Source organism: Dama dama, chromosome 23 (genome assembly GCF_033118175.1).
Source record: "Dama dama isolate Ldn47 chromosome 23, ASM3311817v1, whole genome shotgun sequence".
Classification (NCBI taxonomy): Eukaryota; Metazoa; Chordata; class Mammalia; order Artiodactyla; family Cervidae; genus Dama; species Dama dama.
In genome coordinates, this window is record NC_083703.1 from 65235392 (window position 1) to 65258079 (window position 22688).

Here is a 22688-nt window from a genome sequence, read left to right on the forward strand (position 1 = left end):
AGGAGCCTCTGAGTCTGAAGAGGATCTGGTTAGAACCTCAAAAAGGATATGGTCCAATTCTCTCTGTCTTCTCTCTGTCTTCAGATGAGAAAACTAAAGCTCGGGGTGGGGGGAATTTGTTGTTTTTGATCAATCGCTTAGTTGTGTCTGCCTCTTTGCGACCCCATGGACTACAGCATGCCAGACTTCCCTGTCCTTCACTATCTCCCAGAGTTTGCTTAAACTTATGTCCATTGAGTCAGTGATGCTGTCCAACCATCTCATCGTCTGTCACCCCCTTCTCCTCCTGCCCTCAATCTTTCCCAGCACCAGGGCCTTTTCCAATGAGTCGACTCTTCGCATCAGGTGGCCAAAGTATTGGAGCTTCAGCATCAGTCCTTCCAATGAATATTCAGGGTTGATTTCCTTTAGGATTGACCTGTTTGATCTCCTCATTGTCCAAGGAATTCTCAAGAGTCTTCTCCAGGACCACAGTTTGAAAACATCAGTTCACTCGTGGTCAGCCTTCTTTATGGTCCAACTCTCACACCCGACTACTGGGAAAACCATAGGTTTGACTAGATGGACCTTTGTATGCAAAGTGAGGGGAATGACTCATCTGATTTCACCCCCTAAATAAGTAGCAGAGCTGAGACTAAAATTCAGGTCCTAAAAGCCAGAAGGGATCACAAATGAGGTATTTCATCCAGGTAGGAGCAACTAGGGCAAGGGTCTGTGAACTTGGATGAGAAAAAATAATTTATCTGTTTTTCATTATCCTCTCAAATTTATCATTTCCTTCAGTCATGAATGTAGGTAACAAACCACTATATAATTTTTTTTTACCAAAAGAACTTAGAGATATTATCACATATTTAAGTTGGTGCAGATTTCTCAAAAGTCAATTTACATTTATCACATCTTTGAGAAGATGGTAGTTATTAGGTCTGTTGCTAGCTTTTGTTTTGCAGTGCCTTAAGAAAGAGGCAGATATATTGCTGTATCACAAGCTTAGGTTTTTGTTAAGTGTAATTTGGCTATATTTTCTTTTATACATTTAGAATATTGTTTTGTGAAGCTTTCACCAGATTGTCAGTTGGTCCATGACACAAAGAAAGGACCGAGTAAATCCGTTGTAGTAGAGAAGCCTAAGAGGTGCTTGTGGTATTTCCACATTATTTCCAGGAAATTTCAGTGGCCTCAGGGGGGCAGCCTAGTAGAATATTTGAGGTAAGACCTGTCTTGAAAATCTAACTGTGAACTCACTATAGGTTTGTGTTCTCTTTTCCTTCTTAGAGGTCACAGTCTAGGGCATAACCACCACTAACTAAACGGACCCTTCATTACCAATGCAGGGTCCATCTCACAGATGATAAAAGCCAGGGAAGGGAGGTAACCTTCCAGCTGACGTGGCCAAGGGAGCTTCACAGAAGAGGTGGCGTTTGAGCAGGTAGATTTGACGGGTGGGGTTGTAGACAGGACATCGCAGGCAGGGGGAACCATCCTCTTTGTTCCAGTTGAGGGGAGAGGAGAGGGTATCACCGCTGTCTAAACTGTAAGATTCGATAACAGGCAGAATGGTGTCACAGAAAGAAAAAGAATCACAGGCCTAGAAGCTCTGGAATTTAATGTCCCATCTGCCCTGGTGTGACCTCAGGCAAGCCACTTAACCTTTCTGAGCCTACAATTCCCATGGGGGAAATGAAGACAAAAATATGAAATCTCCAGTTTTTTTGTGAGCATCAGGAGGTCATGATTATTAAAGCTCTCTGCTGGTTGTTTGTTATTTCTGGGTCTGGGGGTTAGCAGATCAAATAGGATTCTTCCCCTAGAAAGTGACAGAAAATCCAGCCTAGGGGAATGTATTGATGGCTCGTATATCTGAAAAATCCTGGGATAGTCGTCCAGCTTCAGGCTCAGCTGGATCCAGGGGCTTAGTGTCACCAGTGACCCATAGTCTGTCTGTCTCTCTTCACCTCTTGGCACTTCCTTTGCATAAGCAGCTTATGCAAATACGAATGCAAAGGAGGGTCTTTGGGTGCGACTCCCCCTCCATGGTAGCCAGCCCGCTACGACAGCCACAGCTGCAAGCTTCCATCTGTCCAAGTTCAGTCCATTGGGAAAAGGAGTTACCTCTTCCCAGTTAAGTCAGAGCCTTGGGATTGGTTTTTTCTGAACCAGATTGACCTCACTTGAATCACCAGTTGGTCAGTGATGTTCTGATTGCCTGAGAGTCAAGAAAAGACTTCCCTGGTGGTCGAGTGGTTAGGAATCTGCCTGCTAATGCAGTGGACAGTCTCTGTTCTGTGTGGGATTCCTGGTCCAGGAAGATCCCACATGCCGTGGAACAGTTAAGCCTGTACGCCACAACAACTGAGCCAGTGCTCTAGAGAAGCACACAGTAATGAGAATGCTCCACAATGCTCCACGAAAAGAGAAGCCACTGCAAGGAGAAGTCCAGTCATGGAAACAAAGACCTACCACAGCCAAAAATAAATTAAACAAACAAAAACAAAAATCAGCTGGTGGGAAAAGGTGAGCAGATGCTTGACAGTTTAAAAAAAAAAAATCCCAAAAAACAGATATCTACTATAAGAGATATCTTTCTTCACCCCCCAAATGTTGGATGAGCTGGATGATCTCTGAGGGTCTACCCTGGAATAAAGGCTGGCCTGTGTTTTTTTATCCCCAAAGTCTTCTTTCCTGGCTGAATATGCCTGCCTTCTCCAATCTAGTCACTGCTATCTGGGCCGTCTCCTCTTTCCTCTGTTGATAAAGCCTCTGGTTTGTACATTGTCCTCTCTGCTGGAGCTTACTGTTATTTCTCTGAATGTGCAGGCTTCCAGCTATCTCTCTGCCTTTGGACATGGTGGTCCCTCTGCCTAGGACTCTCTTCCATCTCTCTGTCGCCCTGGATGACTCCACTCACTATCCTAGAGCCCTCTCTGGTCTTCCTAAACTGGGTTAAGTGCCCTTTCTCTGTGCTTCTGAATTAGCCTCTCCTAAAGTGATTTTTTTTTTTTTTTTGGCCATGCCTTGCAGCTTCAGGATCTTGGTTCTCTGACCATAGACTGAACCCAGGCAGTGAAAATGTGAAGTCCTAACCACTGAACCACCAGGGAATTCTCATTTTAAAGCATTTAAAAATCTTATTTACTTCCTGTACTTAACTGTAATTTTGAGAACAAGGTTTTTGTCCTTTATCACTATGCCTGGTAGACACCACTGATATTTGTCTAACTTATTGAATGGATGAATAAATATTTAAAGAGGTGTGGTTTGAACTTGCATTTGAAATACAGAAACTGTCCTCCTCTGAGCTTAAGAACTCTTAGTTTGCTTTGAACCTGGCTACCTCTGCTCTAAAAGTTCTCAGTTGGGTAGTGAGCTATTCAGTTTAGTTCAGTTGCTCAGTCATGTCCAACTCTTTGCGATCCCATGAACCACAGCACACCAGGCCTCCCTGTCCATCACCAACTCTTGGAGTCCACCCAAACCTATGTCCATTGAGTCAGTGATGCCATCCAACCATCTCATCCTCTTATGTCCCCTTCTCCTCCTGCCCTCAATCTTTCCCAGCATCAGGGTCTTTTCAAATGAGTCAGTTCTTCGTATCAGGTGGCCAAATATTGGAGTTTCAGCTTCAACATCCATCCTTTCAATGAACACCCAGGACTGATCTCCTTTAGGATGGACTGGTTGGATCTCCTTGCAGTCCAAGGGACTTTCAAGAGTCTTCTCCACAGTTCAAAAGCATCAATTCTTTGGTGCTCAGCTTTCTTTATAGTCCAACTCTCACATCCATACATGACCACTGGAAAAACCATAGCCTTGACTAGACGGACCTTTGTTGGCAAAGTAATGTCTCTGCTTTTTAATATGCTGTCTAGTTTGGTCATAACTTTCCTTCCGAGGAGTAAGCATCTTTTAATTTCATGGCTGCAATCACCATCTGCAGTGATTTTGGAGCCCAGAAAAATAAAGTCAGCCACTGTTTCCACCATTTATCCATCTCTTTCTATATATGCTCATCTCCATTTTACAGACAGGAGAAACTGAGGCTCAGAGAGGGGATATGACTCACCTACTATCACACAGCTAAGGGCAGAACCAGGATTTGGATCCTAGTTTGACTCTAAAGCCAGTGCTCTTAGTCATTTAGGTACTCATCCATTGCTTCCAGCAGTTGTTCATTCATTCATTCAACGACCATTCGTTGGGCATTTACTTAGATGCCTAAGCAGACTGACAAAGGCTGTATTCTCTTGAAGCTTCTGTCTAATGGAGGTGGGAACTGGACACATGTTAGTGAAGAGGTCAAGCTTGATGGAGCTGGGGCAGGGCAGTTCTGAGGTCCCTCTAGCCCCATCTGTGCTTTCAGGCGTGTGTGCATGCACAGTCACTTCAGTCGTGTCCAACTCTTGGTGACCCTATGGACTGTAGCCCGCCAGGCTCCTCTGTCCTTGGAATTCTCCAGGCAAGAATACTGGAGTGGGTTGCCATGTCCTCTTCCAGGGGATCTTCCTGACCCAGGGATCAAACCCGAGTCTCTTAGGTCTCCTGCATTGGCAGGTGGGTTCTTTATCACTAGTGCCACCTGGGAAGCCCGTCTGTGCTTTCACACTCCAGAACAAAGAGCAGACCATCTAGATCTCCTCCTGGCAGGGACCAGACTGTGTGTTGCTACCAGACCAACTGGCCATTGTCTTTCCCCAGGTTTGGTCGCAGGCGTGTGATCGTCAAGAAGGGCCAGAGGGGCAACAGCTTTTATTTTATCTACCTGGGCACGGTGGCCGTGACGGAGGACGAGGATGGCAGCAGTGCCTTCCTGGATCCCCACCCGACGTTGCTGCAAAAGGGCAGCTGTTTTGGGGTGAGCATGGGGGAAGGGTCTGCCCTCCTGGGGTGGCGTTGGGGGTGACAGGACTCCTGCTGGAACCTCCAGGCCAGGCCCGGTCCTGCCTTCTGCTGCCTGCCCTGTTGTGGGTCACCACACCGTCACTTGTCAAATGCTGATTGAGTTGGGCCTGGTAATGCCCAAGTCCGACCACTTCATCTGTGATGTTTTAAGGAGTGTATTCCCTCTGTAACCCCCAGAGATGCAGTGAACCCTCAGTGAGGCCTCTCCAGCTTCCTTTCCCTGCCTTGGTCAAGCCTGGTTGCCTCTTTTTCCACAGGCGGTGGTGGGGGCAGGGTTGATCCACAGCAGCAGGGAGTGAGCGGGGGCACAGGATGGGGCCAGGGAATCCGCATTCTGGGGAGGAGAGATTTCTGGGGGGAGATGGAAGCGGGGAAGAGGTGGTCAAGGCTGCGGACAGAAACTCGGGGTGCCTGTCATTTGCCTGTGCTCCTGTCCATTCAACAGGAAATGGGCTCTCTCACCTCTTCAGTGAGGAGGGCCACCGTGGTCTGTATGGAAGAAACGGAGTTCTTGGTTGTCGACCGAGAGGATTTCCTGGAGAATAAGCTGGACCAAGAAATTAAAAAGGATGCTCAGCTTCGGTTTGAATTTTTTAGGTAACTCTACCAGCCCACATCTTCCTCCTGTGTTTATTAGGTACCTTTGTCCTCAGCCCAGTGGGGAGTACTGGGTGCCATTCTCTCTGCCTAAAATGCTCTTTGGGACCCACCTCCCACCTAACTTCAACTTTTCTGTCTAGCAAACTCCTACTGTACCTTCAGGTCGCAGCTCAAATATCCCTTTCTTAATGGGATGGTTGCATGTGTTGCACACTTGTTGGGCAGATGGGGTGCTCAGCCCTTTGTCCCACCCACTTTATCTAATGTGAACATTCAATCCCACAGTGTTGTTTCTATTCTCCCCAGTTTATAGTGAAGGAAGCGAAGCTCAGGATGGTGATGTGTCCAGAATGTCTGACTTAGAAGTCCCCAGGCTTCACTGCCCTGCCTCCCTCACCAAGGCCACCTCCCTGCACCCCAGAATAGAGTGGGTGCCCCCTCAGAGCTTCTGTCACACTCTGTGTTTCCTTAAAGCCCCACCAAATCTGTAATTCTTGCGCCATCAGACAGTAAGCAAGCAGCTCAGTGGCAAGGACAGACCTGCCTTTCTCACCATCATCTCTCTGTTGTCACAGTGCCAGGCACAGACAGGTACTCATCCAATTATCTTTAGTCCTCGCCTTGAGGAAAAGAGTGAAAATCAATTGCAGCATCCACGCTGGCACCGAGAATACAGGTTGTATGGATGCAGGGGCAGAGAGAAGTGTGATGAGCAGAGGGCTCTGGCCTCTGCGGGCTGGAGCTAAGAGAGCCACCTCCATCAAGGGGCTGCAGCCCTTCAAGGGCGGGGTCAGTCCTAAAGGGAGGGGCAGTTCATATTTTCATACAGTGGAAGAAAAATAGGGCCATGTTCTAATTGCAGCTCTTAGGTTTATTTGCCACAGGACCCTCGATAGGTCACTTCACTTCCTTGGGCTTTCGTCTCCTGCCTTTGAAAGTGGGGATCAGGATTCCTCTCTCTGAGGTCATTGTAAGAATCCAGTGCCATGTTCATGGGAAATGTGTAGCCCAGGAGGAGCTCCTTCTCTGGTGGCCCCGCTTCCCTCCTTGTCTCCAGACCCTTCTTCTCCTTGGACACAGTGCCGACCCTGTTCCCCTTTGATGCCCTGATGGAGCTCATTGCCCCCACTCCCAGCTTGAGGCCTGAAGTCAGCCGAGTTCTGAGCTCATAATCTGGAGCTGAGAAAAGATCTATGATGCTTATTAGCAGCCTGGTGGGGCCACCTATGAGGGAAGGCAAGCCTATGATTGATGGTATACTAGGTTTGAGGTCAGAGAAGGGGTGGTCATTGTGGAGTGGGCCTTCCACCATAGGGCACCAACAGGCCCAAAGAAGAGGGTCCTGACCTCCCCCATCCCCTGGCCCAGGGCTGAGGAGCAGAAGTCAGTAGACTGGAGGAGGGAGACAGGGGTTGGAATGAACTGCCCAAACCAGAGGTAGGGCCTGGACTGCTGGGCTGGGGGATAGGACAGCTGAAGTGAGGAACTCTTGGGTGTTCCTTATTTTTTTTTTTTTTTAAAGGTATTTATTTATTTGGCTGCCCTGGGTCTTAGTTTTGACATTCGAACTCTTAGTTGCGGCATGTGGGATCTAGTTCCTTGACCAGGGATTGAACCCAGGCCCCCTGTGTTGGGAGCACGGAGTCTTTAGCCACTGGACTACCAGGAAAGTCCCTGGGTGTTCCTTAGAATGGGAGCAGTTTAGTGGTAGCCAGCTTAGTGGGGGATTCAGCTGGGAGAAGCTTCTGGAGGGAGGATCGAAAGTGAGAGAAGCAAAGCCCCAGTACCTCAGGTGCATCTGAGACGCGTTGAGGGGAGCAGCTGGAGGGCAGGGCCTTGAGAAGAAGAGGGCAGGGGGGCAAAGGACAAGTGACAGGAGACCGGCTGCAGGCGAGGCTAGCAAGCAGGACAGGTACGAAATCATCCACCTCAGGCCTTTGCCAGAGCGGGAACACATACTCCCTTTCCGGGAATCGCTAGGCCTCTGCCATGATGGACAGTGAGGAAGTCTCACAGGCTTTTCCCCTCAGGAAGATGGACCTGTTTCACTCCTGGTCTGATGAGACGCTCTGGAAGCTCGTAGTCCTGGGGAAGGTAGAGAAGTTCTCCTACGGGCAACTGATCTCAAAGGACTTTATAGAATCATCCTCCATCATGTTTGTCTGTGAGGTGAGAGGTCTGGGGTGGGGGTGGTGAAGCTAAGGAGAGCATGGCTAATCTGACGTCCTGTGGCCAGGTGACCGGGTGGAGCCCTGGTTTGCAACACGTTCTTTTCTTTCTTTTTTTAAGTTTTATTTTTTTACCTGGACAATTTTTTTAAAAGTCTTTATTGAATTTGTTACAGTATGGTTTTTCTTTTTTAATGTTTGGCCATGAGACATGTGGGATCTTTGTTCCCTGAGCAGGGATTGAGCCCCACCCCTCATTGGAAGGGGAGGTCCTAACCACTGGACCACCAGGAAAGTCCCAACACATCCTTTTCTGAGCACCCACATCCTAGTTGCTTGGAAAATTCCTTGGACAGAGGACCCTGATGGTCTTCAGTCCATTGGGTCGCTGAGTGACTAAGCACGTATACAGGTCTGAGTTTAAAAAAGCAAAGGACACACACTTTGGCCTCCCGCCCTCAGAGGGTTTCTGTGATCGTAAAGATACAGAGCTGTTCCATTAGAAAGAAGGCAAGTGTTGGGGGAGGGTTCTCTTTCCTTGAGCTCATATATGTGTTTATTTACAGATACCTATTTATATTATGCATTTGGCAATTGAATTTTAAGGATTCCAGATCACTTGGAAAAATTATAATCTTAAAATTGTTAAAGTGATAATGAACATATTATAAAACTTTCCAGCAACAGGGAAAATGAGCTCATCACCTCAGAATAGATTTTCAAAAGTGATATTTCTTAGAATCACCATTTTTTTTGACTCTCAGAGCAAATTGCTTTCCAGAAGGAGGGCTCCACTTTCTCTAGCTCCCAGCAACATACAGCTTTCCCAGTGCTAACAACCTCTGCCAGTCACTCTTTCAAAGGTTTTTTTAATCTAATAAGTGACAATTACTACCTCTTTGAGGATTTAACATATATATTCTTTTAGATTATTAGCAAGATTAATCCTGTTTACTCTATAAATTTTGTCCTTTGCAATAATTTAATAGGTACGGTTACTACCTCTTTGAGAATTTAACTTACATAGTTTTTCTGATTACTAGTGAGATTAATCCTATTTGTTTACTATCTAAATTTTGTATTTTGCGAATTGCTTTATGTCCTTTGCCAACTTCTCTGTTGGTTGATAATGAAAAGAAAGTTTAAAATTTATTGTGTGTTTACTGTGTAACCAAAGGATTTTGCTATTGTCATCATTCCCGTTTTATAGACACAAAAGGGATGGTGTTAAGTGGCTTGTTCAAGTTCACGCAGTTGATCAGGGGCAGAGGCAGGATTGAACCCAGGTCTGTCTGACCCCAAGGCTCCTTTTCCCAGAAGCTGGGGCTTGGGATTGACTTGAGTCCACCTTTCTGTCAACTGTTGACTCTGCTCAAACCCCTAAGTAGCTCATTATCACCACCAACATCCTCATCATCAAAACTACCATTTTGGGGGGGAGGGGCTCTTCACTCCTGTGTTAGGAGTTCTACTAGCATCATTAATCTTGTTTTGGTTTACCTTGGAATAGGTAGTACTTCACATGGTTCAAAATTAAAAATACTCACAAGAGTGATATCTCCCTTTCCCCTCTCTTCCCCAGACTATCCCTCCTCACAGACCACCCCTGGCACCAGGCTTCTTATGTCTCTGTTCCGCACACACTGTCTCTGTACACAGGCAAATGCATGTGTATGTTTTTTCCTTTTTTTTCATAAGCCACATCACCCTACAGACTCTTCTGCCCTTTGCTGTTTCATTTATAAGTATTTCTGTAGGTTGTTCCATATCAGTACCTAAAGAACTTACTCATTCTCTCTTAACATTGTATAGTATTTTACTGTATGGTTGTATTTTAATTTAACCAGTTCCCTAATTGATGGATATTTAGGTTATCTCAACACTTGCTGCTTCAAACAGTGTTTTGATGAATAGCTGTGTATCAAGTACCATTCCACTATAAATCTTCACCAGAGCTCTACCAGGAAGGTATTATTATTCCAAGTGTACAGTTGAGGAAGCTGAAGCTAAGATGCCTTAGGAAAGGCCACCCAGCTAGTAAGTGGCAGAGCCAGAACTCTGCCCCTGGACTTTTAGTATCTCCCATATACCTGTGGTTTACACGTTAAACCAACACAAACATTTGGCAAGTTTTTGCCAAGGTCATGACACATTCGTTCAGGCCCTGGAGGAATACAAAGATGGAAAAGGCTGGTTTTCTCTCCTTATATATATTCTCTACTAGATTCTGTGTGTAGACAAACAAAGTTGTCAGTGCCAATTACCAAGCAATTAGTGCAAATAAGAATTCAGGATAGGAAATTCTTTAAAGGCTGAAGGCTCTCAGGAGGGCTTCCTGGAGAAGGTGAGGTAGGGGATGAGCCTTGAAATATAGGGCCCTTAGACAAAAGCAGGGGTCAAGATTGGTTGTGTGCTGGAGCTGGCTCCTGGCCTGTGACAGCTGATTGTTAAGTTCTCAGGAATTTATTTAATTACAATTAAATATATCGAAAACAAGGCTATTAATACTGAAAAGCGTATCATTCCTGAGCATTATTGCATTTTACTGTTATCTGTGGGCTTGAGGTTACTTTTGCCTGTCATATCCATGTGGTGGAAATCTAAACCATCGTGCCCATCTCTTCTCAATTCCGTGTTCAGTGACTTCCCATTGGTAGCTGGAAATCAGCCATAGTGGAAGTATGAATGCAGTGGAAATAGGCAGACACTCTTAAGTCAGGTCTTGATTTATGACTTTGCTGACTGTCTTAAGAAAGCTATTCAGAAAATATTTATAATGGAGATTAAATTCCACAGCGGACTGGGTCTCTAGCTGTTACATTGTAAAGAGAACAAAATTAAGGAAATGTTTTCCCAGTATTTAAGAAAGACTCATTATAGATTCATCATAAAAGTTATATCATTGATGAAGAGGTGAAGTTCTGATATGCATAGTGTTGTTTAGTCTCAAAGTCATGTCCAACTCTTTTGTGACCCTCTGGACTGTAGCCCACCGGGCTCCTCTGTCCATGGGATTTCCCAGGCAAGGATACTGGAGTGGGTTGCCATTTCCTTCTCCAGGGCATCTTCCTGACCCAGGATCAAACCTGCATCTTCTGCATTGGCAGGTGGGTTCTTTACCACTGAGCCACCAGGAAAGTCAATATACATAGTGTTAAAACTAAAATATACATAGTGTTAAAACTATGTGTTTTAGTGTTAAAACTAAAAGAGGTTTCAGTGTAATGAATATAATTTATATGAGGGTGAGAAATAGTTTACCAGTAGATTACAAGTCAGACTTATTAGTTATTTTGGGAAAAGGGTAGTTTGGCATGTAACTTAATTTGTCTCAAATCATGGTTGAATTGTGACTACAGACTAGCCACAGACATATGAGTTCAGCCAACATCAACAAAAGCGTTCTGTGAGAATCAATTGGCTATATGGAATTTCCAATAAGAGTGTGGTATATATTCAGTTCAGTTCAGTTCAGTTCAGTCGCTCAGTCGTGTCCAACTCTTTGCGACCCCATGAATCGCAGCATGCCAGGCCTCCCTGTCCATCACCAACTCCCGGAGTTTACTCAAACTCATGCCCGTCGAGTCAGTGATGCCATCCAGCCATCTCATCCTCTGTCGTCCCCTTCTCCTTCTGCCCCTAATCCTTCCCAGCGTCAGGGTCTTTTCCAATGAGTCAGCTCTTTGCATGAGGTGGCCAAAGTACTGGAGTTTTAGCTTCAGCATCAGTCCTTCCAGTGAACACCCAAGACTGATCTCCTTTAGGATGGACTGGTTGGATCTCCTTGCAGTCCAAGGGACTCTCAAGAGTCTTCTCCAACACCACAGTTCAAAAGCATCAATTCTTTGGCGCTCAGCTTTCTTTATAGTCCAACTCTCACATCCATACATGACCACTGGAAAAACCATAGCCTTGACCAGATGGACCTTTGTTGGCAAAGTAATGTCTCTGCTTTTTAATATGCTATCTAGGTTGGTCATAGCTTTCCTTCCAAGGAGTAAGCGTCTTTTAATACTGTTTATAAATTGTGTGTAACGCACCCTTCATAACAGTAAAATGTATAGACATGCATACACTTTACCTAAGAGCTGGTTGTTTGAGCATCTCCAGGAGTGTGTTTGTGTTGTGATTCTGTGTTCAGTCCCAGAGAACAGTCAAGTCTAGCTAGTGTAAGCAGGAAAGGGATTTACTGTAAGCAGGATGTTAAATGGCTAACAGATTTACTAGTGAGGGGAGACCTGAATAAACAGGCTCTGGACTAAAAATGACTCCCATATAGCTTCAAATCAGAATCCATAACTGGACTGTCCCCGATACTTGCTGCCCCTGCCAAGTTTAGGAAGCCACCTCTACAACCGCTGTCTCCACTGACAAAGTGGATGTCCCTTAGTTCCATAACCAAGCCTTGCCCAGGTTCATTGGATTGGTGGAAGCTAAATCACACCCAGGGTGATTCCCTGGTGGTCCAGTGGTTAGGAATTCGCCTGTCAATGCAGGGGACACAGGTTCGATCCCTGGTCCGGGAAGACCCTACATGCCGCAGGGCAACTAAGCCCATGTGCCACAACCACTGAAGCCCACCCACCTGAGAGCCTGTGCTCCAAAACAAGAGAAGCCACTGCAATGAGGAGCCCACATACCACAGCTAGAGAAAGTCCACACACAGCAACAAAGCCCCAGCACAGCCAAAAAAAAAAAAATCACATCCAGAGCCTGAGCAGAATGGGAGCTTGGGAAACATAGTGTTTGGCTCCTGGCCTCTACACGCGCAACACTGAAGGGGGATTGAATGCACAGAATCTGACCCAGAGGAGGATGAGGGTGAGGGTGAGGTGCTTGCCAGTGGAAGGGGGAGAGTAGTTTGGTAAGTTTGGAGAATCCTATCATCCTGTGAGGAGAGGTGGGAGAGGGCCTAGAGGAGGAGCTGGTAGGGGAGAGCCCTGAATTCCAACCTGTGTGCTAAGTCGCTTCAGTCGTGTCCGACTCTGTGCAATCCTATGGACTGTAGCCCACCAGGCTCCTCTGTCCATGGGATTCTCCAGGCAAGAATACAGGAGTGGGTTGCTATTTCCTCCTCCAGGGGATCTTCCCGACCCAGGGATCAAACCTACATCTCTTATATCTCCTGCACTGGCAGGCAGGTTCTTTATTACTAGCGCCACCTGGCAAGGCCAACCTGAGTAATTTACTCTTCCTTCTCCTCCCTGAGTTCTGCTTCCTCTTTCCTAAAATTTTGGGGTGATTGCCTCCAAAGCCAGGAAGGCCATGTGTCCCCCCAGTTAACTCTAAGCTCTTTTGATACTATATAACCAGGAAAGATGAGGGCAATGAGTGGCGAGGGGTATAAATTCAAGACTTCTTTTAATCAGCATGATAATGACATCCTGACTAACAGAAAGCTCTTACTCTGGTTGAGCCTTCATTTCTTCATCAGTAAAATGAGACTATGTACTTACTTCATAGTCTGTGAGGATGAGATTAGTTTAGCACAGGCTCACTCTACTCAGTCATCATCTAATCCAGTGGTTCTCGAAGTGTTGTTGCTGGACCAGCAGCATCAGCATTGCCTGGGAACTCACTAAAAAATTCAGATTCTTAGGCCCATCCAAGAGCTAGTAAACCCAAAACTCTGGGAGGAGAGAGCTCAGTACTCTGTGTTCTGACAACACTGACATCTGCTTCCAAATGATTCTGATGTGCACTAAAGCTGGAGGGCCCCTGATCGAGGGGAAGAGTTTTTAAATTTTGGTAGGCATAAAGAACTCCTAATGTGCTTCTCAAAAAGGCAGAGTCCTGCCTCATCCCAGAGATTCTGCTTCATTAACTCTGGAAATCTGCTTCTAAATAAGTGTCACAGGTGATTTCTGATGCTTGAATTTCATTCTGAGAAAAATAATATAGATGTCCCAAAGTGACAGCAGGTAGAGGGCCCCTTGACTAGCAGATGAGTTGACTAGCCCCTTACAGTGTTGTTAAAACCCAATTTACGGGACTTCCCTGGTGGTCCAGTGGTTAGGAATCTGCCTTCCAATATAGGGGACGCGGTTTCGACCCCTAGTTGGGGAACTCAGATCCCACGCACTGCAGGGAAACTAAGCCCGCGCTGCAACTACTGAGCGCACACGCTCTGGAGCCCTGGAGCCACAACTAGGGAAGCCTGAGTAGGCAAAAGAAGCAAAACCTCTGATTCAGTTGCTAATGTGAAGATTCTATAATACATGAACATTCTGATTTCTGGCTTCTTTTGGATATTCAGGAGATCAGGCAGTACCAGGATGCATTCTGGTGTGGCCCTTCTGGCTGGAGTTGACGAGCACCAGCCACCTCTAAAGGGACTGCTCTTTTTCCTCATTTTTATTTCCCACCTGGCCAGCTATTTGAATAGTTGTCCCTATTCCTATAGTTTACTCTTATTGCCACTAGAGGGAGAAATCAGCTTTGGGTGGCTGGGTGTCCTTGAGGCCTGGGCAAAGTTGGAGAACATGATTTCTGCTAGCATTGCAAACATAATTAATGCCCGTAATCAACTCATTTTGAACAGTTTATCATTTGGGAACACATGGTGAAATTGTTTTCTCCACAGATTCAGATGTGATTAAACACCCATGAGAGTCTTCCCAGAGAGAACTGCTCATGTGTATTTTTCTAGTACCTGCAGTTCCTGGTGGATAAAATGTTTGTTGAATGAATGTTGAATAAAGCTCCTAACACAATGCCTGGAATATAATAAGGGCTTATTAAATGTTTGATCTCTTGTTAATCCTAATGTGTCTCTTAGACTTCCTACTAAAAAAGATTAAGATTGGAAATTCCCTGATTTTGTAGTGGTTAGGACTCCATGCTTTCACTGACAAGGGCCTGGGTTCAATTCCTGGTTGGGGAACTAAAAGTCCACAAGATGTGTGATGTGGCCAAAATTTAAAAAAAAATTAAGGTCTAATAAAGATATGAAATGCATATGAAAAATGACATATCTTTCTTGTCTCTCAGATTAGGAAAGATTAAAAGGGCTGTGAAAACCAAGTTGTCAGTGTACTACACAGATGTATTACAGTGGGTTCTGTTTTGCACTGTTGGAGAGAGTGTAAACTTATCTAACGTATCTAGAGGGTTGGTTGACAATATATATCAAAATTTTAAATATGTATAACATCCTTAATGGTGATTTGTTTTTTTAGTTCTTGTGCTGTTTAGCTATTTGAATTTTTAAATTATGAGTAGATAGCATTTTCATTTTTAAAAAGGACCTCAAACCACTTGCGTGAAGCAAGTAAAACAAAAAAGAGCTTATCTTCAAAGCCTGTCCTGCCTGGATCTGGGGTTGACCCTTCTGCTTGTGTCCTTACGTGTCCAGGGCATGTGTGAAGTCCTGAGGTTGATAGACCTTGAGACGTCGCCCTTCTACCATATGTGGATCTGGGAGCATCTGCGGCTGATAGACGACGGACCTCCAAACATCCACCTGAAGGGTAAGCCGACATCCACATCCGGCAGCCAGCAGGGGGCGCCTGATCCCGCAGCTTCCTGGTGCCTGGTCCATAGCATCTTAGAAACCTACAGCTAGAAAAGCCTGGCAGGATGGACAATCTTCTTCTACCAGCTGTGGAAACCGGGTCCACACGGCCTCTAGGTGAGGCTCCTGCTGACCCCTGCAGCCCCTTTCAGCCTTTCCCCTCGGCCGCAGGTTGAGGGGTGGAAAGGGGTGGAGAAAAGATAGCCTGGAGCTAGCCAGAGCTGGGTGTGAGTTCCACTGATTAGCAGGGTGACTTTGGTGAGTACTTAGGCCTCTGGGCCTGAGGTCTTGGAATCTGTCACTGTGTGTTATGGCTAAGAGCATAAGCCTAGGGTCCTTCTCTTACTTGCTGTGAATACTGGACAAGTGATTCTGTGTGCCTGCACACTGATGCCCTCAGAGTCTGTAAGGCAGACTCCGGTCTCTATCATGTAGGCTTGTTATAAAATTAAGCAAATGAATATATAACACTCTTAGAACACTCCCTAGATGTGTTAGTATATAGTTGATGTTCACTGTCGTCCTCACAGAGGTTATTACTGACTGAGGGGAAATCTTGTATGCACAGTGCCTAGGAGGTACTCAGTAAATTTCAGTTCTCTTCTCATGTCAGTTCTTTTTCTCTCTTTTCCATTGCTAATCCACCAGAGTAAAAGCTACATCTCACACTTTTTCCCCCAGTTTTTTTTTTTTTTTTACTATGGTAAAATACACATAAAGTTTACTATCTTTATTTTTAAGCACACAGTTCAGCAGTATTAAGTACATTCTTTTTCTCCCCTGCCTTCTTTTGGATTGTTTTATATGATTCCATTTCATTTTCTTTGTTGGCTTATTAGCTCTGTCACGTTATTTTAGTGGTTGCTTTGTAGTTTGCTATATATACCTTCAACTTATCACAGGCTACCTTCAAGTGATACTATGCCATTTCACGTATAGAATCAGGACCTTGCAACAGTATACTTTTGTTTCTCCCCTCTCAGATGTGCTGTTGTCATATATTCTACCTTCACATATGTTAAAAACCTTACAACACATGGTTATTACTTTTGCTTTAAATAATTATCTTTTAAACATATTTAAATAATAAGAACAAAACTATTTTGTCTTTATGTGGTACCATTCCTGATTTTTTTCATGCCTTTGTATAGATCAGATTTCCATAGTACCATTTCTTTCTGCCCAAAGTGCTTCCTTTAACATTTCTTCCAGCTTTTCTATGTTTAAGAATGATTTTGTATTAATTTTATAAAGAAATTTTTTGTTGGTACAAAATTCAGGATTTACAGATTTTTTTTTTTTGCTCGGTATTTTGAAGACTTGCCTTAAAGTCTGTCTTCTGGCTCACATTGTTTTCAGTAAGAAGTCTGCCAACATTCTTATCTTTGTATAACCTCCTTGCATAACTTTTTATATCCTTTATACATAATATGACTTTTTGCTGAGGCTGTTATTTTTTCTTCCAGTTTTATCAAAATACAATTGACATGTAACACTATGTGAGTTTAAGGTAAACAGAAAGATGGTTTGACTTACAAATCATCATGAAATGATTACCACAGTAAATTTAGTGAACATTAATTGTTTCATATAGATACAAAATAAAAGAAAAAGAAAAAATTTTGTGATAAGAACTCTTAGGATTTGCTCTTATCAATTTTCTTATATAACATATAGTGATGTTAGTTATATTAATCATGTGCATTGCACCTCTGTTACTTAGTATTTATTTTACAACTGGATGTTTGTACCTTTTGACCACCTTCAGCCAGTTCCTTCTCCCCCTTACACTCCACCTTTGGTAACCACAAATCTGATCTCTTTTTCTACGAGTTCGTTTGTTTATTTTTGAAGTAAAACTGACCCATAACAGTATGTTAGTTCCTGGTATACAGTGTAGCAATTCAATGTAAGTGGTAAAATCATCACCAGTACCCTGCACTGGTTAGTTTAAAATTTTTCTTTTTATCAGTTTTAAGCAATTTGATTACATTGTGCCTTGGAAAATTTTTCATCATGTTTCTGTGCTTGGGGTTCATTTAGTTTTTGGATCTTTGGGTTTATATTTTTCATCAGATTTGGAATCTTTAACCATTATTTTTAAAATGTCCTTTTTTTCTATCTTTCTTTCTCTTCCACTTTGGAGACTCAAATCATATGTATATTGGGCTGCTTGAAGTTGTTTTTACTGATGCTCTATTAATATTTTGCTGTTGTCTTTTTTCCTGTCATTTTAAATAACTTTTATTGTTATGTGTTTGACTTTAACAGTCTTTCTTCTGCATTGTTTAATCTGATGTTAATCCTATCCAGTACATTTTTTCATTTCAGACCTTGCAGTTTTCACATCTAGAAGTTTGATTTGGGTCTTTTAAAAAATAATTTCTATTTTTCTGCTTAATGTACACAAAATTTCCTCTTTGGAATACAATGATAGTAACTATTTTAATGTCCTTACATACTAATTCTGTCATCTGTATCATTTCTGAGTCAGTTTCAATTCTTTGCTTTTTTCTGTTTATATGGTTCATATTTTCCTACTTCTTTGAATGTTTGGTAAATTTTCACAGAATGCCAGAAACTGAATTTTGGGTACTGCATATTTTAAAATTCCTGTAAATATTTCTGAGATTTGTTCTGGGATGCAGGTAAGTTATTTGGAAATATTTTGATCTTTTAAAAACTAGCACTTAGGCTTTGGTAGGTAGGATCAGAGCAGTTTTGCCCCATTTATGAGACAAAACCATTTTTACTGGTGAGGCTTTCTAATCTAGCTGTTGGGAATAGGAACTGTTTCTGGTCTTTTGAGAACTGATGATTTGTCCCTCTAAACATTTTGGGTGTTTCTTTCCCCAGCCTTGGGTATTACTACTATTACTACTCTGCAGTATCTATTACTGCAGAACAAATTATCCCAAACCTAATGACTTAAAACAATACTTACTATTTCTCAGTTCCTGTGGGTCAGAATTTTGAGCATGGCTTAGCCAAGTGCCTCTGGCTCAAGTTCTCTTGTGAGGTTGCAGCTGTCTTCCAGGGACTGTGTTCTCATGTGAAGACTCAGTTGAGAGGGACCCACTTCCAAGGTCACTTAATGGTGTTTTGCAAACCTTACTTAGTCCGTCATCTTGTGAGGATCTTGGGGCTGTTTTCTGACATGGCAGCTTGCTTGCCCTGGAGAGAGAAACACAGAGTATACCCAAGGGCGAAAGCCACAGTCTTTAAAACCTCATCTCAAAAGTGACATCCTGTCACTTCTGCTGTATTCTGTTAGAATCAAATCCAGCCCACACTCAGTGGGAGGACAGTACACACCTGTGTGGCCGTAAGGGGGTGGGAATCACTGAGAGCCATCTTAGTGGTGGCATTCCGCTGGTGGCTTCCTGACGTTACGCGTGTGTTGCTCAGGGCTCAGCTGAGACTGAAGGAGACCCTTGGAGGATCTTCAGACCTCTCTGTCGTGCACTCTGTCCTCTCCGCACCTGTGCTCTGTGAGCCCCAGCCTTGTCTTCTCTGGCACACTCACTCCTGTCACATTAATTTGGAGAGATGGCTGGACTCCTCCTGGGTTTCCCTTTGCCACAACATTGTCCAGAAAGCCTCCAGGTGGTTGGCTGGGGCAATAGAAGAGCTCATCCCATTTGTTTTCTATCTTGCAGAGATAATGATTCTTCATGGCTTGATGCCCAATGTCTTGAAAACCATTTTTTCCCGTGTATTTAGCCCAGTATTTTATTAGTTTCTGGTGAGAGAGTAGATCTAGTGGATCTAGTTCCTTTTACTCTGGTTGGAAGCAAAATTCTAGATCTGTAGTTCTTAATAGCTGAGCTTTATTCTCTTGTATGGACATACTACAATTAAACCAGTTATATTTTATAAATACTTTGGGTTATTTTCAGTTTTTCGCTATTACCCTACTGTGGTGAATTTCCTGGTGTGTTTATCTTTGCATACTTGTGCACAGAAACATATTGGATAAATTCTTAGAATTATGGATCAAGTAATTGGTCCAGTGTGTAAGGCAGTGCATTTAAAATGTTGATAAATATTGCTACAATGTCTTCTAAATAGGTGTATTTTTAAACCTGTTTTTCCAGTACTACTCCTTGTGTAGTTTGGATTTACTTCTACTAATGTTAATTTTAGTTTTAACAATTAATTCTAACACTGTGTCTCTCTTGTTTTTTTTTTTTTTTTTACTTTGCTGCTCAGCTTGTGAGATCTTAGTTCCCTGAGCAGGGATTGAACGCCTACCATGGCAGTGAAAGCCTAACTACTAGGCCACCAGGGAACTCTCAGGAGATCTGTTTTTTAAATTAATGTCATTAAGGTTCAATTTTCATAAAACAAAAGACACAAATTTAAAGTGTGTAGTTCAATGAGTTTTATCAAATTTACATCTGTTGTAACCACCACAACCAAGTTATAGAACATTTCTATCACCCCTAAAAGTTCCCTTGTGCCCCTTCCCAGTCAATCTCTATCCTCCACCCCTGGCCCTGGGCAACCACTTACCTGTCTTCTATCGCTGTAGGTTCCATTTGTGTTTCCTAGGGCTTCATGTAAATGGAATTATACAGTATGTATTTTTTAGTGTCTGGCTCCATTCACTCAGCATAGCATTTCTGAGTGGTATTCTCTTGGAAATCTTTTTAATAATTCTCACCGAGGGCCTGTTATGGTGCAGGCACTGTGCTAGGCATAGCACATGCTCAGGGTTTTATGGCTGGTCATTTATCTTTTATTGCTACCCCTACCCCCAGTCCCAGTTTGAAAAACCAGATAAATGTGATCTGTTAATGGAAAGACACGAGCTTTGAATTAGAAACATCTGAGTTCAAATTCAAGCTTTGGCTCTTTGTGCTTGGTCACTCAGTTGTGTCCAACTCTTTGTGATGCCTTGGACTGTAGTCTGCCAGACTCCTCTGTCCATGGAATTCTCCTGGCAAGAATACTGGACTGGCTTGCCATGCCCTCCTCCAGAGGATCTTCCCAACCCAGGAATCAAACCCAGGTCTTCCGTATTGCAAGTGAATTCTTTACCGTCTGAGCCACCAGCGAAGCCCAAGAATACTGGAGTGGGTAGCCTATCCCTTCCCCAGGGGATCATCCCGACTCAGGAATTGAACCAGGGTTTCCTGCATTGCAGGCGGATTCTTTACCTGGAAGCCCTTCGGCCCTTTCCTGAGTGTTAAACTTTGCTTCTCATTTTCTCTCTTAAATCAGGCTAATGACATTCGTCTGGATGTAATGGTCTAGCTCAGGGCCCAGCCCAGAGGGAAAATATACAGAAACCACAATATTTTTTTTTTCTATTTTTCTTAATTCTCCCGTGCATTAGACTCACCACCAGAAGACTATGATACACCTCCAAACACCACCAGTATAATCCTCATGTATGGAAAGAGTCGTTAATGTGTTTTCCTGTGCTTTCTCTAACAGATTTGTCTCCTGTGGAGAGATTTAAGGAATTCCAGATCAGGTCATATCCTGTACAGGATTTTAGTTTTCTGAAGCTTTTTCATCTCCAGAAAGCCCAGGAGCAAGAAGGATCCAGCTTCAGTAGGAAGATTAAAACCTCAGGAAATACTCTCCCAAAGACCTTCGGCTCAAAAATCAAGTAAGCTTTGCCCTTGACAGATTGGAGGGTTCAGAGTCTGGTTGAAAGGGGGTGTAACTTACAGGGCAGACTGTCAGGTATGCTGGGGGGTAAGCATAGGTAACAATCACAACTTTCCCCAAAGGTTGGGGTGTGTGTAGAAGGCTGCCTAGGGGGACTTCCCTGGTGGTCCGGTAGTTAATACTTTGCCTTCCAATACAGGGGATATGGGTTTGATCCCTCGTTGGGGAGCCAAGATCCCATATGCCTTGTGGCCAGAAAACCAACATAAAACAGAACCAATATTGTAATGAATTCAAATTCAAAGAAGACTTAAAAATGAAGGCAGCTGAGAGAGGTCCTGGGTTTGATATTGGCCTCTACTTTCTCCACCTCCAACTCACAGGGCCTCATCAGGCAGGCAGCTGCTTCCTTTCTCAGGGAGCCCATCTGAAGAAGGGGCTGCATACATTTTTTGGTGGTGACTCTGTCTGTGTATCACTCAGCCTTTTTGAATCTGAGCTTTTTCATAAAAGTTTACTCATCTAAGGGAGGCAGTAGATAAGTGCTTTAGAGTCAGTCCAATCGAGATTTGAACCTGGATTGGCCACTTGGTTTATGGACTAGCCAAAAAGTTTGATGAAATTCTCCTCTCCCAAGTCTCCTCCCTGTTAAACCTCTACAATTCCTGACAGTGTCTCCCAGGGTTTGATTTTCTGTGTTCTCACCACCTGGGAGAAGGGAGGGGTGATCTTAACATGCAGTAGAGTGAGGGCTGATTATTGAGGGAGTCAAGAGCTGTGTTACAAGTGAGTTCTCTTTAACAAGCTGTCAAATTTCAGGTCCAGGTGTACTCATTTGATCGAATGTCCCATGATCCAAACCAAGTATGGTGATCTCCCCAAGGAGGCTGCGGTGGGGGCCTACATGAAGATCCAAACTGTGGAGCAAGGCGAGATCTTGGTAGGTGTGCAGAGAGCCTTGTTCACAATACAGTGTGTGACGTGATGGGCTGAGGGTGCTAGGTAATGAGAGTAAAGGTTTAAGAAACATCCTTTTCTGGATTTGGTGATATTAAGGGATATTACTGACTTTTTAAGATGTGGTAATGTATTGTGGTTATTTTTTTTTAAAGGCCCTTATATTTAAGAGATACATATCCAAATTTTTATAGATAAAATTATATGACATCTGGGACTTGCTTTAAAATAATCCAGGAAGAAGGCAAGGGTGTCCCTTCTCACTACTCTTATTCAGTGTTGTTTTGGAAGTCCTAGCCAGTGCATTAAGAAAAGGAAATTAAACAAATACAGATTGGGAAAGAAAAAATATAGCTTTCTTTGTTTGCAGGTGACATGATTGTCAATATAGGCAATTCGAAAGAATTAAAAAATGAAACAAAATAACAAAAAAAAGAACAAATAAAATAAAACAAACAAATAGAACAAAACCTCCTGAGCTGGTAAATGATTATAGCAAGGTCACAGGGTATAAAGCAACAAATAGTTGTAATTTGAAATAAAAAATGCAGTGCCATTTACAATAGCACCAAAAAATGAAATACTTAGGTATAAATATAACAAAATATGTTCAGAAACTATATGCAGAAAACTGTATAACTATAATGAAAGAATTCAAAGAAGATTTAAATAAATAGAGAAATATTCTATGTTTGTGGATTCGAAGATTCAGTATCATTAACATGTCAGATTGTCCCCACTTGATGTATAGATTCAGTGCAATCCCAATCAAAATCCCAGTAAATTATTTTGTGGATATTGACAAACTGATGCTAAAATTTATGTGGAAAGGTAAATAAATATAAACAAACTGACAAATCCATACAGTGACTTGTTATTTGGCAATAAAGAGAAATTAGCAAACTATGAAAAGAAGTGGCAAAGTTAAA

At 43.3% G+C, this 22688-nt stretch overlaps 1 protein-coding gene across 1 annotated transcript in view; it reads left to right on the forward strand.

Moving 5' to 3' along the window:
• The window catches only part of CNBD2 (cyclic nucleotide binding domain containing 2), a 41099-nt gene that overhangs the window by 12728 nt on the left and 5683 nt on the right, over positions 1–22688 (forward strand). Inside the window, exons 5-10 of the mRNA XM_061127181.1 lie at positions 4696–4852; positions 5345–5496; positions 7530–7668; positions 15022–15136; positions 20623–20800; positions 21622–21742. Of these exons, the coding sequence (XP_060983164.1) occupies positions 4696–4852; positions 5345–5496; positions 7530–7668; positions 15022–15136; positions 20623–20800; positions 21622–21742 (862 nt within the window). The remainder of the gene's footprint in view (positions 1–4695; positions 4853–5344; positions 5497–7529; positions 7669–15021; positions 15137–20622; positions 20801–21621; positions 21743–22688) is intronic.